The sequence below is a fragment of the Vigna unguiculata genome, chromosome 8 (genome assembly GCF_004118075.2).
Source record: "Vigna unguiculata cultivar IT97K-499-35 chromosome 8, ASM411807v1, whole genome shotgun sequence".
Taxonomy (NCBI): domain Eukaryota; kingdom Viridiplantae; phylum Streptophyta; class Magnoliopsida; order Fabales; family Fabaceae; genus Vigna; species Vigna unguiculata.
The window spans coordinates 25,954,717-25,974,555 of NC_040286.1; the positions used below are offsets into that span (position 1 = coordinate 25,954,717).

Sequence of the window (19,839 nt, forward strand, 5' to 3'; positions counted from 1 at the left end):
ATGCATCTACGTCATCTAAACTTGAGATACTTCACAATAATCCAAAAAATGAAGAAAATGAAAGACAACTCTCTAAAATTCCTAGAGTTGCATATAATGAATTTGAAAATGCTTTAGAACGTGACCCGAGGAAATGTCCTTAAATTTGACAATACTCACTAAATCAAATTGATGAGGTACGAATGACTTATCTAAAATAGGGTTCATATCAAATGCATCTAGAAAATTATTCGTTGTCTAGTAAAGATGATTAGCCAAGAAGGTTTCAATACACATGGTTGCTATCTTTTTAGTAAAAAACCAAGCGAACAACCTGACTCAAATGTTTTCATTATTACATGTAATTGAGTTGATTTTCATTGAATTCTAATTAGCATTGAGTTGATTGTCATCAACATGTTTTATCTTTTTTTAGTGTTTTTTTATAGGTTTTAAAAGTTTTTATAGCAAACACTATAATAATCTATATTACAAGGGATATTGCAACAAACTTCATTTTTGATCCAATTATTCAAGATTTTAAGTCATGGAAAGAGTATTGAGAAACATTATGATTAAAGGTAACTTTTTCTTTTTTTAATAGATGATTGTTGATAATAAACTTTATGTTACACTTTCATATATATTATTATCATATTTTTTTGGATTTTATTATCATATGTTCTTGTTTTGAATAGAGAAAATGATGTGAGGAAATATTTTTTTTTTATGTAAACGAAATAATTTATATATAAAAAATATAATTTGTCCCCTAAAATTTTGGTCCAATTTGAATTTCTTTTGTTTTGATATATTTGTTGAATATTTTGATACCTAAAATATATTTGTGTAGTGAAATACTTTACGCGTATCCGTTAACAAATGGATAAAAAATTGTTTTTTATTTTTTTAAGTTAGGAAACTAATTTCACGTTTAAGAGAGAAAAAAAATTACACATTCGATATCATGAAGAGAACTAAAAAAATGGAGTATAAAATTAACAAAGTAGAATTTGCGGGACATATGATATATAATCATTTCAACACATTCTTTATTTTCCGAAGTTAATTTACTTGTGAAGAAGGAACCACATCTTCTCTGGATAGCAATGCAATTGATTATTCTTTTATGTATACGAATACACAAGGACACAATAATGTTTGAACAACAACAATTGTCCGAATTCCCCGCCACTAGATTGTCCTTGTAAAAGTTTGCAATGCAAATTATTCAGCAGTAGATACCCACTCACTTCTCGCCATATTCATCAAACAATATATTAAACATTCAAGAAACATAAATTAGTATAAATATCACTCAAAGTCATAGCCTGGTAGCAAAATCTGAATGGGTCAATTGAATCAAAGGAGAAATCAAAGTGAGCATATTGAAAAGCAAAGAAACCCCGGAAGCACTGCCTCTGTCCTGACTCAAAAACCTCCTCAAATTCACAGCAAACGCAACACCAAGTACGAGATCCAACAACCAATAAACACAGCACCACCAATTGGTGACCCTGGAATTGCTGATGATATTGCGGCGGTGGTGGAGGAGGAGGTTGAAGTAGAAGGGGTGGTGGAGGTTGGAGTTGTAGGGGTGGTGGTGGTGGAAGTAGTGGGTGTGTCTTTGGTGTTATCAGAGTCAGAGGGTGGTGAGTCTTTAGCAGGTGAAGGTGCTGCAGCAGAATCAGAAACCTTTTTAGCCTTAACCTTAACAGCAAGCTTCATGCCACCTTGACAATGGCTAGGAGCAGCACATATGAAGTAATGAGTGCCAGCAGTCTTCAGGGTAATGGTGGTGGCGCCGCTACTGTCTGTGCTCAGAGAATTTCCTGTGCTGCAGCTCTTGTAATCGCTTTCTTTTACTTCATCCACAGTGTGACCAGGCCCGTAATTGAAAACTGTCACACATAAGGGTTATATACATTATTACGGTTCTTTCAATAAACAATAGAAGATAACTTTTCATAGGTTCAATAAACAATAAATTTCACTAAATTAGCTTTTAACTTATGACCCAGATTTAGATTCAGATACAATGTTCAGAAATAACGTTAAACTTAATTTAATTCTACAAAATTAACTTATCAAATAAAAGTTTGTATCCACTTATATTTTATAAATTAATCTTTTTTTAGTTGACTAGAGATCTTCAACGATCATATAACCTTGTATCTTGAATGTAAAACAAATTGAGATGGTGGTTTTATGTTTAGTATTGTGCATGAAACAAAGAGGATATCTTACCAAGACTATCTCCAACTCTAAATTTCAATCCACTAGCCCATGTACTGTAATCACCACCAATTGCCCAACCTGAGGTATCTCCTACTGTGTGGGTGGCTGCAAGGGTTGGCATGGCCATGTTGAGTGCTAGAAAAACACTGAAAACTAATGCAACAGAAGAAGCCATTTAATGAGAGTGTGTGGAAAAGAAGGGAAATAAACTACAGAGGCTTCTCAGATGGTATGGTGTTGTAGAATGGTTTTGGTAGCTTTATATAATTGTTTGTTAGGGTTGTTGGAGTTAAGTCAAGTTGGTCTAGGTTTGCATGAGGATGACTTTAGTTGCACTTCATACCCAATGACCAGCAAAGTTGGTCTGCTGTTCTTTCTCATGAAAAATGTGAGAGTGGTTGAATCATATTAGTGCGCTGAAATTTCTTTACCTGATGCCAAAAGTTCACTTATAATAGTAATAAGCGGATAATGATGGATTAACGATTATGATGAAAGGATTAAAAGTGAAGGAAATAGAACAAAAGAGTTAACAGATAGATAGAGAGATAAATTAATGTGATGAGATAAACAAAAATAAAAGAAAAAATAGTTTTTTTTTTTTTTTTATATAGGCAAGTAAAAATAGTCTAAGTACACAAAAATATGAATACCTTTGATTTATTGCTATTTTCAAAATATTCTCTGGATAAGTCACACTCATGTTGTTGTTTAATGGAGGTATAAAGTAAGGTTGTGTTAGTCCCTTCAAGATTTGTTGTCAAGATCTCTGCATAAGATGATAGAAAGCATGACAAGAACATGACTTGATATGATTTTTTGCTTAATACCTACTCATTGTGGAGTAATCAAACTTCTAGAACATAATTACCAGCTAATTCTCAACGTCAAAAAGGAATATTTTTTTCATTAATTTTATTGAAAGGAATAACTTTATTCCACGAAAGAACATGACACTGACATATCATTTCCCATGTGTCATATCTCAACACATTTCCCTTATATATCTTGGACTTCAAGTTTAAAAGAGTTGTATTTTGTAGAATCTAGTGTCGGGTACCAACCCACGTAACCATTTTTTAGGGTTAAACATATATGTGACCGCATTAACAATGTATAATTATTTATTTTGATTTTGATTTTAGTAGTGTAAGATTTAAGTATTTCATACAAATTTATTTAGTAATAAAGATTATCAAAGCAAATGCTTATATTAAATTTCACAATAGGTACACTAAGAGTATTATGTAATGAAAATAGAAGCGAAGCAACAGATAAAGGAGAAGTGCATTGCCTGAAAAAAATGAAGAGAGCAAAAAAGATTATGAACTTGAGCGTAGGAACAAGAACACCATTTTGTTAGTGTTGAAAATAGGTAGGTGTCTTTGGAAAAAATGATAATATTTTTCACTAGTGTAGAAATCTTTGTTTATTTTTTTTAAGTGATTTTTTTTATCTTGATCTAACCATTTAGGTTATTTTTCAACGATCGCAATGCATGCTTAAAGCAGATTAAGATCCTTTGTCTTTCTTCCAAATGACATGGGCATTGATCATGTAATGACTTTGAATTTTTGAATCCCAATATAAACTTTTTACCTTTGTAATAACTTTATCATCCATGGCATCATATCATAATTATTGTAAAATAGATCTTATATTTCAGATCTCAAACTCAATCTTAATTGGATTGTGGACTAAAGTACAATGAATATAAAGTTATAATCTAAAAATATAAAGAAAATATAAAAAAAACACCCAAAATCCAATTACACACACATTACGATGAATGTTGGAAAAAAAATTATCTAACAATAATTTATATATCATTGGTTGCTACAAAAATAAAATGCCCTCAAATTCAACAATAATGATTTATTTTATATAACTATTCTTCACGTAATATAAATATTTTTCTTTGACATTCTATTTTATTAATGTAATGTACGTTGTAATAGTTAAAAAAGATGTAAAAAAAAAATCAAACAACAAGGATGCCATTGAAAAGTAGCATCCCCACTCGACTTCTAAATTGTATTGACAAAGTGGATTTATTATAAATAGTTGGAGGATAATTCTTTTGTGAAATACCGTTAAAAACATGGTTGATAGCCGTAAATTTTAAAACAACTACAAAGGGGAGAAAAAGAACTTGCGGAAATCGCGGTCATTAGTGATTATTTAGAAATTTTTGTCAAATATAAACAGAAATTGCCGTCTTAGCTCAGTGGTAGAGCGCGTGGCTTTTAACCACGTGGTCGTGGGTTCGATCCCCACAGACGGCGTTCTTTAAATTTTATTTTAAAATTTATTTAGTTTAAAAGATTAAAATCTAATAATTTTAATTTTATAATTTACTAATTTGTGGTCTCAGTTCGGTGGTGTAATTGCGTGTCTTTAAATCTAACTGATGTGCGTTCGATCTTCACCGGTTTAGTGAATTTTTGTTTTAAACTTTAATTATTTTAAAGCCTTAAAACCTAATAACTTCACTTTTGTAATACATAAATTTGTGGTCTTCGTTCAGTGGTAATTGCGTGTCTCGTAATCTAGCTGACGATGGTTCGTTCTTAATGAAATTGGTTTTCTTGGATGGAGATTTTGACATCTTTGCTTTGCTTATTCACATTGTTTCAGATTTTACTTGTTTTTACAAAATGTTGTATACTACTTAAATAAAGAATTTTAATGTTTTGATTATATCTAATATTATTAAACTTAAACACTATTTGACAATCTTCTTTCAAGTTATTACCTTTACAATTTTTTTTTTCCGTCCACTTCCAATTTTGGTGCTTTTTGTTGAAGAATTTCTCATCAGCATTTTTGCATTTGATTGGTCCATGTACACCATATAAAAAATATATTTGAATATCTCTAAACAAACGTATTTTGCAAAGTATGATGGTAAATCCTAGATAAAAAATTGTAGTCTTTATAGAATAAGACATTTCAAACATAAGTGAAAACAATTAATGAAATATCAATACAAAAATGAAATATTGCAGAAACTCTTACTAGATGACTTTCATCAACTTGGTTTTTCGTTAGAGTCATGCAGAAATGAGTGAGTGGTTCATAAATTAGAGGTTCAACTTTAGCAAATTTGGATAAAATCTTTCCAATGACCTGGTAGAACATACACTTTAGAAAATAGTGATCTCAAACCAAGAATCACTTATGTACGCAACATAATAGAATGGTCTCTTTGTAAACCATAAAAGGCTCTCAAACCACTCCATCCTTTTGTAAGCAATGGTTTGTGTAGAAACATATTGTAGGTAACATGTTTGTTACCTTTTTTATCACAAAAATCCCATTGAGGACCAAGTTGTTGGTGACATTTCCATCTTTGTCTAGAATAAGTATTTGTCAATCATTTCTTTGTTTTAATTCTAGAAATAATATTATATATAGGTTTGCCCATGTTTGAATTCTACACATGGAAGAAAAAGTTCAACATTAGAAAGTGACTTACCTTGACTCTTATTGATTTTCATTGCACAGCATAATGATACTAGAAATTGTCTTCTTTGAAGCTTAAAAGGCAATTCTGAATCACAATGAACTAAATCCATTCTTGGGATAAATATTTTGTCACCAATGTTTTTCCCTTTAATTATAGTTGTAGAAATCACATTATTTCCTAAGTCATTAACTTACAATCGTGTGTCATTACAAAGTCCTTTTTCTTGATCAATATTTCGGAGAAGCGTAATTGATACACCGACTTTCCACTTCTTTCAATGATTTGGTATGCCTGAATATTTGACTTCATTTAACAATTTTGATGTAAACCATTCAGATTGAATTTCTTGGTCTTCATCTAATTGGCAATGTGTGTTTGAACTTAAATAAAAATGAATTTCCTCTTGACAATTTAATAATGACAACATGAATTTATTCTCTTGCTTTACAAACTCAATTATTGAGCAAATTAGTGCTCCATCATCAAAATATCCAGGATTCATCATATTTACCATAAATTGAGGATACACAAATTTAACCAAGATAGTAAAGAGGATTCTGTATTTTCAATCAAAATGTCTTTTGGAATTTTAACAATGCTTTCAACATTTTCATTTAAATTCATATCTACGTCTCGAATATTGAGGATCCAATCAGTAAACTCTTTTATATATGTTGCGTTGTCACTATATTTGGCAGTAGTTAATATGATATTTTTGGACATTTTTAACACTTTGCAACGTTTCTATAGCTTAGAATAATTTATTGATGATTTTATGATATCATATCTAGATCTTTTCTTTACAAGAAGAAAATTTTGGCTAAAACTCACCGTACAAGACAACAACTTTATCACCAAAGGGTTTGTGATTTTTGAGGTCATCAACATTTTTTATAATACCTCTCAAGGTTTTATCAAATGCTTCAAAACCACATTTTATTCATCATGGGTGATTCATCCCATATAACTAATTTAGTTTGTATCAAAAGCTTAGCACAAAGGCTACCTTGAACTATGTTGCAAGTTGATTCCTCATTTATTAAGAGTGAGTTACAAAATGAAGAATGTGTTGTTTCTCCACTAAAAAGTAGTAAATAAACAATTCCACTTGAAACTACATTTAAAATAATGATTCCCTTTCTCTTTATAGGAGTTGACAATGTCTTCCACATAAAAATTTTCTTGTTCCACCATAACCATATAAAAAGAAGAATCCTCCCTTTTTTCTGAAAGCATTGATGTCATGGTATCTTCATATACATATAGTTGTTCATCAGTGGTTGATTTTAACAAAATCACATGTTCTTTAGTCATCTCTTCTTTATTATACTACAACTCGTCAATAATAAATCTATTTTCGAATAGAATTGAATCTAAAAGATCAAGTTGAGGTAAGCAAGTATAATATTTTAAAGACCTACCAGAAGCAAGTTTTTTATCATAATTACTTGGTACATTTCAAAACTTCGTCCATCGATCATTTTATGGCATTGAACAATTACATGTGATCTACCAATAATTCTAAAGCATAACAAGTTTCTTGGTAGGTTTCAAAACTCCGTCCATCAATCGTCTTTATGGTGTCATAATTAGTACAAACTTTTTGAATTCTCAATAATATCCTTATATAATACAACTCGCTAGATCTTGGAGGAATATAAGTAAGTCTTCCATTTTTGTAACATTCCTTCCTTGGTTTCCATTCTTTTTTTTTAGCTGTCCAAACAAATTTGGTTGGAAATTCAAAGTAAGTGAAATTATGTCCTTTAGCATAAATTTTATCAACCTGAAACCAAGATAGAAACATTGTGTTAGTATTTTGATATTGTTGAAGATAATATCAATATCATTATCATCTTTAAACAAAGTTGATTGTTGATCTGGAAGATGGAATGTTAATTTTTGAACATAAGGTCATTGGTGGTGGATTTCAAAAGCAAATATTCTCCAAAATGTTTCACATGGTCATAGATACCTACAATCATAATACCTCTTAATTTCATCAATAATACTTGTTTCATTAGATTTTGTAAAGTCATTACTTATCTTAATTGTAGCTTTGTTTGGACCTTCGTTGACATATGTGAACAAATACTTGATTGAATTTGACTAGTTGTAATATTCTGTATTAACATTAGCTTAATACCTCATTAGAAGAGATTGATTGTAAGGAACAACACTGGTATTGTCAAGTTTAATTTCATTTTTTTCAACAAATCTACCATCATCACGTCTTATATAAGATTAATATCCTTCTTCATTAATTGTAGTTGAAGAGATAAATTTCTTTGGATAAAATTTGGATCATCTATCTTTTTTCATGCAAGGTGAATTAAATCTTACAACTCCAAATGGACCATTAAATCTCAAATCTATCTTCTTTCATGCAAGATAATCCTCTTTTTTGAAATTCTAGTGTGTACATTCCAACTTATACAAAGAAGATAATTGAAATTACTACTACATTAAGATTATACAAATATGTATAAGATCGTGTTCATAAAAAACATACATGCGGTAGATTTCCCAAAGAATTTTTTTTTCTTAAAACATGTAATAATTTCATAGTTTCATTTTAAAGACTCTACAAACAATATCAGGTTTGTCGGAAGTGGATAACCTTTTTGCCAAAAGAAAGTCATGTATTTTAGTCAAATTGACATTGCATGTTATAGTTGTGAACAAATCCAAATATCCAATTTTTTTACAAAAAGTCATAGCATATTGATAATTGTTGAACATGTATCTCATACCATCAGTAAATGAAGCATGCAAAACTATAGGACTTCTAATTGAACAAAGATTTGACTATTAACTACTTATTTAATCCATTAAGAATATCATAATTAGTTTTTGATTTTCTCTTATGAAAGATATTTGTTGTGCTTCAATCATTGTGTAGCAATCAACCAAAAATTATTGAAACAATCGACATGCATTAACAATGTTATCAAACTCCACGAACATTTCTAGGATTCTAAATGCAATAAACCTTCTCAAAGAAATATGAATTTTTATCTTTTTTTTTACCTTGGAAATGAGATTCTCTTGTTGGAATATTTTATTGATAACCATCTTCTCCATATGGCACTACACCATTTTTCATTTTTGGTAACATTTTCATATTAACATTTTCATAGTAACATTTATTAGAATGTTACAACATATAAATTTTACTTATTATAATAATTCTTTTATATAAATGTTAATATATATATATATATATATATATATTAAAAGATACATATTCTATTAGCCATATATTGTAACAGTTATATTACATTGCTAAAATGTAATTTTTCTTTATCGATAATTTTGAACGCTACATACAAATTTTATATCATTTTAACATTTTTATTTAAATTGTACAAATGCTCCATGATTTTGAATTTTAGATTATTTATTAAAAAATATTCAAATTGGCTTTGATTAAGAGGAATTAGGTTAGAGTGTGGTATTTTTTATCAAAGCAATTTCTAATATGCGGTACGCTACCCTCCATCAGCTACTTTCAAATTAGTTGAGCTTTAGATGAGTAATTTCGAATTCGTTGCACACTCCATATTGCAACATGCAACTTTCAAATTGGTTTGGGTGGAATTTTCAAATTGGCTGGACACTCATATTGCATAAATATTTCGTGGTTTTTTACTTTTTCATTGTTCTCTCTTTTATAATTCTTCGTTTTCCCTGTTTTTTTAGGTTATTTATCTTTAGTTTTAAATTTCAGGTTACTTCTCATCTTCATTATCTCTTCTTTCAAATTTCAGGTACAGTTTTTAATCATATTTTGATTTTCTTATTCTATTGATTTTTCTTATTTTGCCACCGAATTGCAGAACAAGTAACCAAATTTGTTGTAATGTGTAAGTGGTTAATTAACATCCATTAAGTGTCATGTTACACTTTTTTCACACGAGTAACTATTGTTAACATAACATGGTGAAGGGCCCTAATAACCCACTCATAAGATGGACCATAAATTTGTTTAGATAATGAGTAACATCTTCGATTTACGTCATCAATTAGTTTTATCCAAATTGTAAAACAAGTAACCAAATATGTTGTGACAAGTAATTGCTCGATCATCATCCATTAGGTGCGTACCCATGTTACACTTTTTTCACATGAGTAAATATTTTTAACATAACATGATGAATGTCCCTATAAATGACCCCCATAAGGTGGACCATAAATCTATTTAGATAATGGGTAACATCATTAATTGGTTTTATCCAAACAATAGAACAAGTAACCAAATCAATTTAGACAATTGCTCAATCAACATCCATTAAGTGCATACCCATATTATAATTTTTTTCACACCAGTAACTAGTGTTAACATAATAAGGTGAAGTTCCCTATAAATTACCTCCTCATAGGGTGGACTATAAATTTGATAATGGATAACATATTTAATTTACATCATCAATTGGTTTTAACCAAATTTCAAAACATGTAACCAAATCTATTGTAACACGTAAGTGCTCAGTCAACAACCATTAAGTGTGTACCCATGTTACACTTTTTGCACATCAATAACTATTGTTAACATAACATGGTATAGGTCCGTATAAATGACTCCCTCATAAGGTGGACCCATTAACTATCGATGTAATACTTTCTTCACAACAATAAATCCTCTTTGGATAACATTGTGGAGTTATGTGAATTAGGTCCTTAGAACTTGTCCTGGAAACATACATACTAAAAATAATGAAAGGAAACAAAACCTATAAATTTGCAAAAGACAATTGCAAAACAGTAGTCCTTTATAACTTTTTCCAAACATTTAAACAATTGCAAAGTTTAGAACTTTGATATCAAATAAGAGCAGTGCAAACTATTAAAACATTCATTAGTGGACTATTACAACTATTATAGATTACTTTGTCACAATTGCTCTGTGGCTTCATTTTTAACATTGTGTTCCTCTTCACCTTCATCAAGGGTATTATCACCTAAATCATCAAAGGTACTAATGTCCTCCCCCATTAGACCAAAATTATTTTCATCTGTACAGTAGGCTTTTTCTTAAACGCATGTTTTTTCATCTTTCATTTAACCTTTTCGAAATCCATATCCATATTCTTCCAAAGCTTCTTTTACAACAAATTAACAAGCTTTTCTTTTAACACAACAACATCAATCACAATCTTCCAAATTTTTCAACAACCGACAACAAATTCAATTTATGCATTCACAAAAATAACCATAGTGTCAACCACAAGTATATGGAACCACCAATGACCACCATGTATGGTCAAGTGTAAGTGCGTGTGAAGATGACAAATGATTAGGTAAAGTTAATCACTTGGGGAAAAAAATGTTGTACAATATTTGATGTATTGTGTGCAAAATATACAATTTAGTTCAACACTTAATATAAGCCAAGTATTAAAAAATTGGTCACTAACAACAAATTTGAAACAGAAAAATACGTTGTAAACAAAAAAAAAACATAATAGTTAAAACAACATTTTTTAACATATAAAATTAGGTTCACAATCAACAAACATAAAAGAAACACAATCAACCAACATCAAAAAATGAAGAAAACTCTTATTTCATAATACAACGCTTAGCATCACTAACAAAAAAACAAATCGGAACACAAACAAATAAAAAAAAATGCACCAAACCATAGTTTCAACAAAGGCACGAGAATTTTTCCCCCAAATAGAAGTGTATAATCAACAAAAGAAAAACCAAGGGAAAGTGAGGAGGAGCAGAACAACAAAAACCTACCATGTGCAATGTAATAAAGGCAACAAAAGAACTATAAGGAAGGTAGAACACAACACGAAAATAATGGAAGGTGGGCGTCTTTCTCCTTTCACCAGTGATTCCAGCCACAACAACGGCGGAGCGAAATTATGATATATTGAGTTTTGTTCTCTTTATCTCTCATGTATTGGATATCTTAGTAAATTTCATTTCTTTAGTTTTTCACTAGAACAACTATGATCTCGAAGTCAATTTGGGGTAATTGTTTGAATCTATTATAACATAAGAGTGAGGCGCTCAATGGACCTATTTTAATCTTCTAAGACCTTTTTGGGAACTCTTAATGGAAGTTCAATAATTTTTCGTGCAGCCTAATCAAATGTATTCAGATTTTATTCCAATTCTATTCCTTAGATTTTATTTTTTTATAGATAAAATATAAGTATGGCGTCTTTTAAAGATTAATTAGTTTAAAGTCATTTCCAACTTAAAAAACAATAATTTCAAATTTTATACATGTAAATTTGCCTTCTTAGCTCAGTGGTAGAGTGCGTGGCTTTTAACCATGTGGTCATGGGTTTGATCCCCATAGATGGTGTTGATTTTGTCCTTTTTAATCTCTTTATACCATGGATGAATTGTTGCTAAAAAACCCGTAACGGATGGGAAATGAATATTGTAAATGAATTGTCTTTATTGGTTTTAAAATATCTATATTTCTTTGTAAATTGTCATTCAACACTCTTTAAATGGGTTATATACACTTTGTTTAAGATTTATGAATGTTATGCATTGTATTTTTACTTGAATTTATAAATATTAAAATTTTATTTTTGTAAATAGCCGTGGGTACCCGTGGATATATGTGGATATTAAAAAATATGTGGATACTCGCATAATGGATACTCATACGGATATGGATACGGTACGGGTAGAGATGTCAACGAGACGGGTAGAGTACGAGTAGTAACTCTTTCGTACCCTACTTGCTGGATAAATATCCGCCCCGTACCCGTACTCAATATCTGTGCAGGTATCCGATATGCGAGTACTCGTATGTTTTTTTAATATTCACGAGTATTTACAAAAGAAAATTTTAATATTTAAAAATAAATGTAAATTATAAATTCAAATAAAAATACAATACATAACATTTATAAATTTCACACAAAGTGAAAATAACCCATTTAAATATTGTTGAATGACAATTTACAAATAAATAGAGATTTTTTTAAAACCAATTGATAAAAAATAACCTATTCAAAATCAATGTGTTAATATTTTAATATTTTACTCATTAACTGTGGGTATCTATTTTAAATATTTATTTCCTACCTGTTGCGAGTTTTATATGCGGATTCTCGTGGGTACATATTTTTCTGACTTCCCTCATGGGTACAGATTTTTCTGACTTCCCTAGACACAGGACTGATATTTATCCAGTCCCTAGACACGGGACTGATATTTATCCAGCAGGTAGGATACGAGGAACTACTGCCCGTACCCTACCCGTCTCGTTGACATTCCTAATTAGTGGTATTTATAGTACATTTTTCGTGGAAGCAAAAGGAAAAATGATAGAAAAATACATACAGTTGGAGTTATGCATGGAATAAAGAAAAAAAGGCAATAATTATGCAATATAACTAGAAAGTAATGATGAAAGTTGGATAGAATTTAACCCCCATGATGAAAATAATTTGGTTAAATATATTTTTGGTCCCTTAATTTAGTCATTCATCTTTCGAAATACGTGAATTTAGTCATTTTAATCAAATTTTGGTAAGTTTATTTGATGTTTCGTACACATTTTAGAATTGTATTTGAGTTGATTATATTATTTGACACATTTTTGCTTTAATGTTAAGTCAAATACTATTATGAAATACACTTGAAATGTCAAATAAACTTAACAAAATTTGATTAAAAGAACTAAATTCACACATTTTGAAAGATGAAGAACTAATCTGGTCCAAAGTTTCGAAATAGACTATTCCAAAATTCATTTAAAGTTAATGGAAAAAAAACATATTTAACCCAAAATAATTTGATTATTTGAATCTGATACGACTTGTTGTTCTGCCTTAAAGAAAAATGCCGGTCACACATTTTATTATATTTTCTTTCACTAACATGGACTAGAATTAGTGATTCTGAATAAGTTCGACTCAATCGTAACGGTTATGTTTACTTCGTGATTAGATACAAACAAACCAAATGAAAGAATACATACACTTCGTTCTAATGCAAAAAAAACTTGATGTCCCGAAATATTCAAGCCATCATCAGTGTTTACTTTTGTTCTATACTTATACTTTTTTCCAAGTCATAAATGCCAATAAAATTGAATAGCAAATACATTTTAACAATTAGACTAGTATTCAGAGAATTACATGTCATGAGTTCAACCATTAAGAATATGGCATGGACTAACCAAAACCCTATCAGAACTTTGAATTAAAGAACTGTCAGGCCTGTCTGTTAATGAGAGACATCAGTCACTTTGATTTCTTATTCATGCTGCAATTCTAGGAGTTTATTTCCCAAAGGTGACAAGGGTGTTCTTGCTGAGTCTATTAAATCTTCAAAATCAATCTTTCTCCCCATTGGGCTACTTGTCTTGCGACTAGACTTTCTCTTGTTTGACTGCAAAAACCAAAATAATCAAATTAATAAAGAAGCATCCATTTGTTGCATGTCATGTACAACAAAGATAAAATAAGCTTTTGTTTTCATATCTTCAAAACAAAAAAAGTGCTTCTCATATTATACAAAGATAAAATAAGCTTTTGGAATTACATGGTTTCGTCTTTATAATTATGAATAAATTTAGTCTTTCTTCGTATATAAACTAATATATGTCTGTTTCCATCGTAGAAATAACATCAACTTTTTTTTCTATGAAAAACTCTAAAAATAACTTTTTCATTCTCTTTCGCTTCTGCTAGATTTGAAACATTGAATTTTTTTGCAGGAATTGTTTTTAGAATTATTATTTTGTTAAAAAAATTATCTTTTTAAAAGGAAACTGTAACACATAGGCCAGTTATAAGCAAAGAAAGACGGTTTTCTCTACATGACAAGTCAAATGTATTAATCCGAGAGGGTTTCACCTTCGCAGAAACGCTGCCGGTATGGCTATGGCCATGTTTCCTATCAGAACCGCTATGGCTCCTTTCCATGCATCGCTTCGCCAATCTTTTATTCTCGTTATGCAACACGCTATTTTCCTCAAACAATAATTTGACCTATGGTATACCAAGTCAAATTAGTTATTTTTTATGTTCATTAACAATATGAAAATTGGAACGGTCCACGAAAGAAATCCTAACCTCATCTTCAGCTCTGTGAAGGTTAACCCTTAGATTTTCTTTATCATTTTCTAGAGATTTGACTTCAGCAACAAGACCCAAAACTCTCTGTGTTGATGGCTTCAAACTAGAAAATCCATAATAAAAAATCAGTATGAAAATCGTAAACAAGAAAACATACTGATCTTATGGTTTAGCCACAGATGTGTTTAATTGACTGGCACATGAAATAACAGCTAAAGAAGGCTCACCAGTTCCACATTGTCAGCAACTTCTTACACTGATCATTTTCACTATTTGAATTCAAGAATGCAAATGTACAAGACTCATCTGCACTAGTAACTGTTGCCAACAGGGAGTCAAGCAATTTTTCTTCATCAAGTGTTCCGGAAGAAGAATCAACCTTCAATAGAAAGTAAAAAATATCATTCATTAACATTCATGACCAAAGGACTAAAATTTGAGGAAGGCTTTGAAAGCCATTACCATTTCACAGTTAAGAAAATAGATAAAAACAAAGAAACTATAAACAAGGAAGTGAGCGTGCCTGTCTGCCAGTAACTAATCCAAGTTCAATAATATGTTTTTTAACTTAGGAATTAGCAACACCATTGTACCACACGTAGTTGTAGTTATACTGAACGAATGTTCCAGATTATTTGAACAGGGTATATTGCGGCTACAAGCAATGAAAAATTATTTCAATTTTCATGATATCAAATTCCAGGCCTCTTTCCTTTGGCTTAATAGAAACACCACCAAATTCAAACTTCAATCTAGTTCAGCACATGTACCTAGACGATAAATAAGCTGACAATTGCAAAACAATGAATAAAATAAGTTCCAAAGTTCCTCCCAACAGATTTCACATAATCAAGTTTTAAACCCCTTCCCATCAGATATCATTCAATAATTCTCTCAAACAGTTCAGATTGGCTTTTGCATAAGAAACCAAACAAAATCTACATATGAAAAAGGATGATTTCAACTAAAAATTGATACATATACATAAACTGAAATTCCAACGAATGACCTACAACATATAAAAATTATCAGGTAGTTCAAGACACCAAGAATTCTCTATAGTCTTAGTAGGTTGGGTTCAAAATAACCCACATACTCTTTAATCAACTAAGCTAGACTACCTTTGGTTGATTAGGAACCGTGTGATTACGAAACATCTAATAATTTCTCCACACACTAGGACAGGCTTTTCTGCACTGAATTCATCTACGCTTAATGTAAGCATCACAGTTTACACAGAAACCATTCAACATTACCAATTTGGAAAAGTCTCAGTTACTTTTGTAAACCGTATAAATCAGACATTAGGAATAACCGTAGATGAGAAATCAAACAATAAAGACAAAAGAAAAACTATACTGATTCGTTTTGCTGTTTGTATTTGTTCAATTGACGCTCCAACAGACACAAATCTCGTTCCAATTCGCAAGCACGCGCGTGAGCCACCTGCGCGCGTTCATCAGCCTCGTTCCCAAACTCCATCAACGCTTCCCTATCGTGGTCGTAGAGGGCGCATTCCCGTTCCAATTTCACGCACTGCTCCACCAGTCTCTCACACTCCGCCGCCAACTTCTGATTCTCCTCAACGAACCTCTTCATCGCTTGCGCGTTCATGGTCGCCTCATTCTGCTCACAACAAAAAACTCCATAAATAAAAAAATAATAAATAATAAATTAATTACCAACAATTATCGTGGAAGCAAAACAGAAAAGATTACAAACTCTAGCGAGTTCGATGAGATCGTCTTTCTCCTTGAGCTTGGCGAGGAGGAAGAGGCGCTGCTGTCGGAGTTGGCGCCGCAACTCTTCGGAGGCTTGAAGCTTTGTGAGGAGGGTTTGATCCGATACGGGAAGGCCCACAATGTGGTCGATGGATTCCTTGATGTAACAGTCGATTTGTGGGGGAAGATCCATTGTTGTTGCTCAAAGTCTAAGGTAGGGTTGCGATTAAGGAAGAAAGCGATGCCACCAAAACCCCAATATTTGAGAATGGTGTATTGTGAATTGAATAGGGTTTAATTGAAATTTTGGTAGCCGTTGGGAGATTCAAATTGAACTTTGGTACCGTTGCGAGATAATGTAAGATGTAATGTTTCCTCTCTCTACCTTTACCCAGTAACCATTGTCAATTGATTGTATATACATCTCTTCCCATACACACTATGTTATTTTTAAATTTATAATAAATAAATATTTTTAATATAATATATAATAAATTACATTTAAATTTGTGAAAAATACAAACTTTGCAATATCATACGAAGTTTTTTTCGTTTTATTGTTTATGTTCGCTTTATTTTCTGTAATAGAACCATGATATCTTGTTGTGTGGCTTGTTTATTTACTCGAGTGAGAGAGGTTGTTCATTTACTCCAGTGAGAGAACGAGGTTTTCGTAAAAACAATGTTATTCAGAAAAAAAATCCATAATAAATTGTTGATTCCTTCAAAGTGATGCATATAACTTAAAGATTTGACTGACAAGTTCGTATTAAGATTTTGCAATTTCTAAAACTTATTATAGTTAAATTGTCAAAAAATTTATTGAAGAATGATGTATTATTTATTTTTATTTTTTTATGTTTAAGGAGTGTTTTCTCTTAACTAGACACATTCTCATGCCACTTTTTATCTCTCTTCTATCAACGATACTTCATAAATATTCAAAATTACTAAACAAATTACGTGCTAATATAGAATAAAAATTTTGGTTTTTTTCTTATCGTAGGGCAATTTAAACCATTGGTGTACTTTTAAAAAAAAATATCAGAAGAAGTTAGTCGTCAGAAAATGGAATGACTTTATTACGAAGAAATCGTGTGAAAGTATAACGATTTCAATTAAGTAGAGTTGAAATCATACCAAGTCACAGTGACTTTCATGCATTTGAGAGAAGTCGTCAAAGTCTGAGAAGACTTCACTTAAGTTAATTATGAGAATAAGTAAAGTCGTACTGTTATGGTAGAATTTCAGTTAAGCAAAGTCTTGTCATAATAGCACGACTTCAGTTAATTGACAATAAGCAAAGTCATGCCATAATGGCATAACGATTGGAATCAATATTTTTGTATTGGCATTGTAACTTATTGTAAATAAAATTTTTGATTTTGTTCAATTGTTTTTGATAATATTATTAAATTAAATAAAGAAGTTAAAATTTTGTTGTATAAATTATATGAGAATAAAATAGATATGAAGATGAAGAAAAGAAAAGGTTTTCTTAACAAGAAATACATGAAATAAATCATTTTTGTGGATGACATATATTAAAATTAAAGTGAAGAAAGTCTGTAAACTAAAGTAATGAGAGTTACATATATAAAATGAAATTTCACTATCTATTTGGACAATTGCTTTTGTTATGATCAATACTTCTACAAAAAGAACATTTCTTTGGTTTATTTGGTAGTGACCGGTTCATTTCGTTTTGGATACAAGTTGTAGTTCGTCTTCCTGGTTTGTTTGTCGCATGTGGGGGTCAGGGATTAAATTTGGATTAGTATAAGTAGACCAATAATCTTCATTTTGAACAAGTTGAAATTGCACCTCATAGGCCTTGAAGATATTTCGGAGACTATATATAGGGTCCACAAATGTCAAAGGTTGTAAATGGAAGGATGAGCAAACAGTCATGACATGAGTGCAAGGTAGGTGAAGAGCTTGAAACTCCCCGCAATCACACCACCACTCAAATAACTTAACAATGTATGACATTGGGTGACGTCCAAATTGGGGAGTGGAAATCTCTTGAACATCAAACATTGAATTTGAGCGATAATATCTATGGACAAGGCACATGGCAGATTGTTGTTCATTTTTTCTTAATAAAGCATAAATATCCTCTGGATATTGGTGGGCAGCTTGTAACATGCATTCAATCTATGTCCTTCGTTCCACAAACCATTTTTTGGTTCGTTCAAAATTTGTTTTAACAACAGCATAAATTGGCAATGATCTTGCTCCCTTCAAAACGAAGTTCATTCATTCGGCTAAATTTGTTGTCATGTGGTCGTATCTTTTCCCCTAATCATAAGCATGGGTCCACTTTTCCAATGGTAGTTGGTCTATCCAAGAAGCTGCTTGTTGAAATCCAGCTCTCATAGCAGATACCTTTGCTTGAAGTCTAGGTATTTTCATTTCATAACCTATCACAATGCGAAAAACTTTTTGATCAAAGTTTAAATAAGAATATTCCAACTTAATATTAAACTAGTCCAGAGAAAGTAATTGATTGTAAAATCTAAACAAAAGTTTTTTGTCAAAGTTGAAATGAAAAGTTTTTAACTTAACATCAACCTAGTTAAATGAAAGTAATAAGCAATAAAATCTAATATTTTAAGAAGTGGACTTTAAATCTAACTTAACTTTACAAAATCGACTTGTAAGATGAAGTTTACATATATTTATATATTATAAATTCACCTTTTATCTCTAATCAGTGTGGGATTTTGAACACCCCCCCTCACGCCAAAGCATATACCTCGAGTGTGGGACTAAACATTAATTAGTGGTTTGATAGCGATCTGATTGAGGGTGACATGATAGGTTCAACAAACAACAAATTTTTCGCTATAAGATAGGTTTCAGGTGACTTTGATAGCATCCTAAGAAAAAAAAATTAAGTCTAACTCAACCTTACAAAACTGGTTTTGTAGGGTTGAGTTAGGCTTAACGTCTACTTATTAAGATGGTATCAAAACCATTCGAAACCTATCCTAGCAAGATTTGTTATTTGCTATATATAATTATCATGTTACTTGTTATTGAACCATCTATTAATATCTAGTCTCATGCTCGATATATATATATATATATATATATATATATATATATATATATATATATATATATATATATATATATATATATATATATATATATGCCTTGACGTAAGAGGGTATGTTGGAGATCTCACATCCACTAGAAATAAGACAAACTTATAGTATATAAATTGTACAAACTTCACCTTTCAAATTGATTTTGTAAGGTTGAGTTAGTCTTAATTTTCTCTTCTTAAGAGAATGAAAGTTCTTAGTCAATGTTGAAATGAGAAGTTTTCAATTATTAGGTCAAATGAAAATTGATTGTATGA

At 30.7% G+C, this 19,839-nt stretch overlaps 2 protein-coding genes and 2 non-coding genes across 5 annotated transcripts; 2 read left to right on the plus strand and 2 right to left on the minus strand.

Moving 5' to 3' along the window:
• Positions 1-1,074: 1,074 nt before the first annotated feature.
• LOC114193888 (blue copper protein-like) lies at positions 1,075-2,445 on the minus strand. The gene is made up of 2 exons (XM_028083862.1): positions 2,227-2,445; positions 1,075-1,880 (listed from the first exon to the last, which is right to left on the minus strand). Exons 1-2 carry the CDS (start codon positions 2,390-2,392, stop codon positions 1,429-1,431), a joined length of 618 nt encoding a protein of 205 aa, XP_027939663.1. The 5' UTR covers positions 2,393-2,445; the 3' UTR covers positions 1,075-1,428.
• A 1,985-nt stretch (positions 2,446-4,430) lies between these two features.
• On the plus strand, positions 4,431-4,502 carry TRNAK-UUU. Its single transcript has one exon. It is a non-coding gene; the product is annotated as a tRNA-Lys (tRNA).
• A 7,437-nt stretch (positions 4,503-11,939) lies between these two features.
• TRNAK-UUU lies at positions 11,940-12,011 on the plus strand. The gene has a single exon. It is a non-coding gene; the product is annotated as a tRNA-Lys (tRNA).
• A 1,673-nt stretch (positions 12,012-13,684) lies between these two features.
• LOC114193885 lies at positions 13,685-16,869 on the minus strand. Of its 2 annotated transcripts, none has more exons than XM_028083858.1 (6): positions 16,471-16,869; positions 16,108-16,374; positions 14,976-15,127; positions 14,746-14,851; positions 14,527-14,661; positions 13,685-14,059 (listed from the first exon to the last, which is right to left on the minus strand). In XM_028083858.1, exons 1-6 carry the CDS (start codon positions 16,660-16,662, stop codon positions 13,925-13,927), a joined length of 987 nt encoding a protein of 328 aa, XP_027939659.1. In that variant the 5' UTR covers positions 16,663-16,869; the 3' UTR covers positions 13,685-13,924. The 2 variants fall into 2 exon arrangements, with proteins under 2 accessions (XP_027939659.1, XP_027939660.1); XM_028083859.1 differs by having other exon boundaries at positions 16,467-16,612.
• Positions 16,870-19,839: the final 2,970 nt, after the last annotated feature.

Coding starts and splice junctions, on each gene's coding strand:
- LOC114193888 (XM_028083862.1), bottom strand. CDS start 2,392: ATGGCTTCTTCTGTTGCATTAGTTTTCAGTGTTTTTCTAGCACTCAAC. Junction 1,881..2,226: donor TAGAGTTGGAGATAGTCTTG/GTAAGATATCCT, acceptor TATGTGTGACAG/TTTTCAATTACGGGCCTGGT.
- LOC114193885 (XM_028083858.1), bottom strand. CDS start 16,662: ATGGATCTTCCCCCACAAATCGACTGTTACATCAAGGAATCCATCGAC. Junction 14,852..14,975: donor TTGCTGACAATGTGGAACTG/GTGAGCCTTCTT, acceptor TGGATTTTCTAG/TTTGAAGCCATCAACACAGA. Junction 14,060..14,526: donor CCGGCAGCGTTTCTGCGAAG/GTGAAACCCTCT, acceptor TGGTTTTTGCAG/TCAAACAAGAGAAAGTCTAG.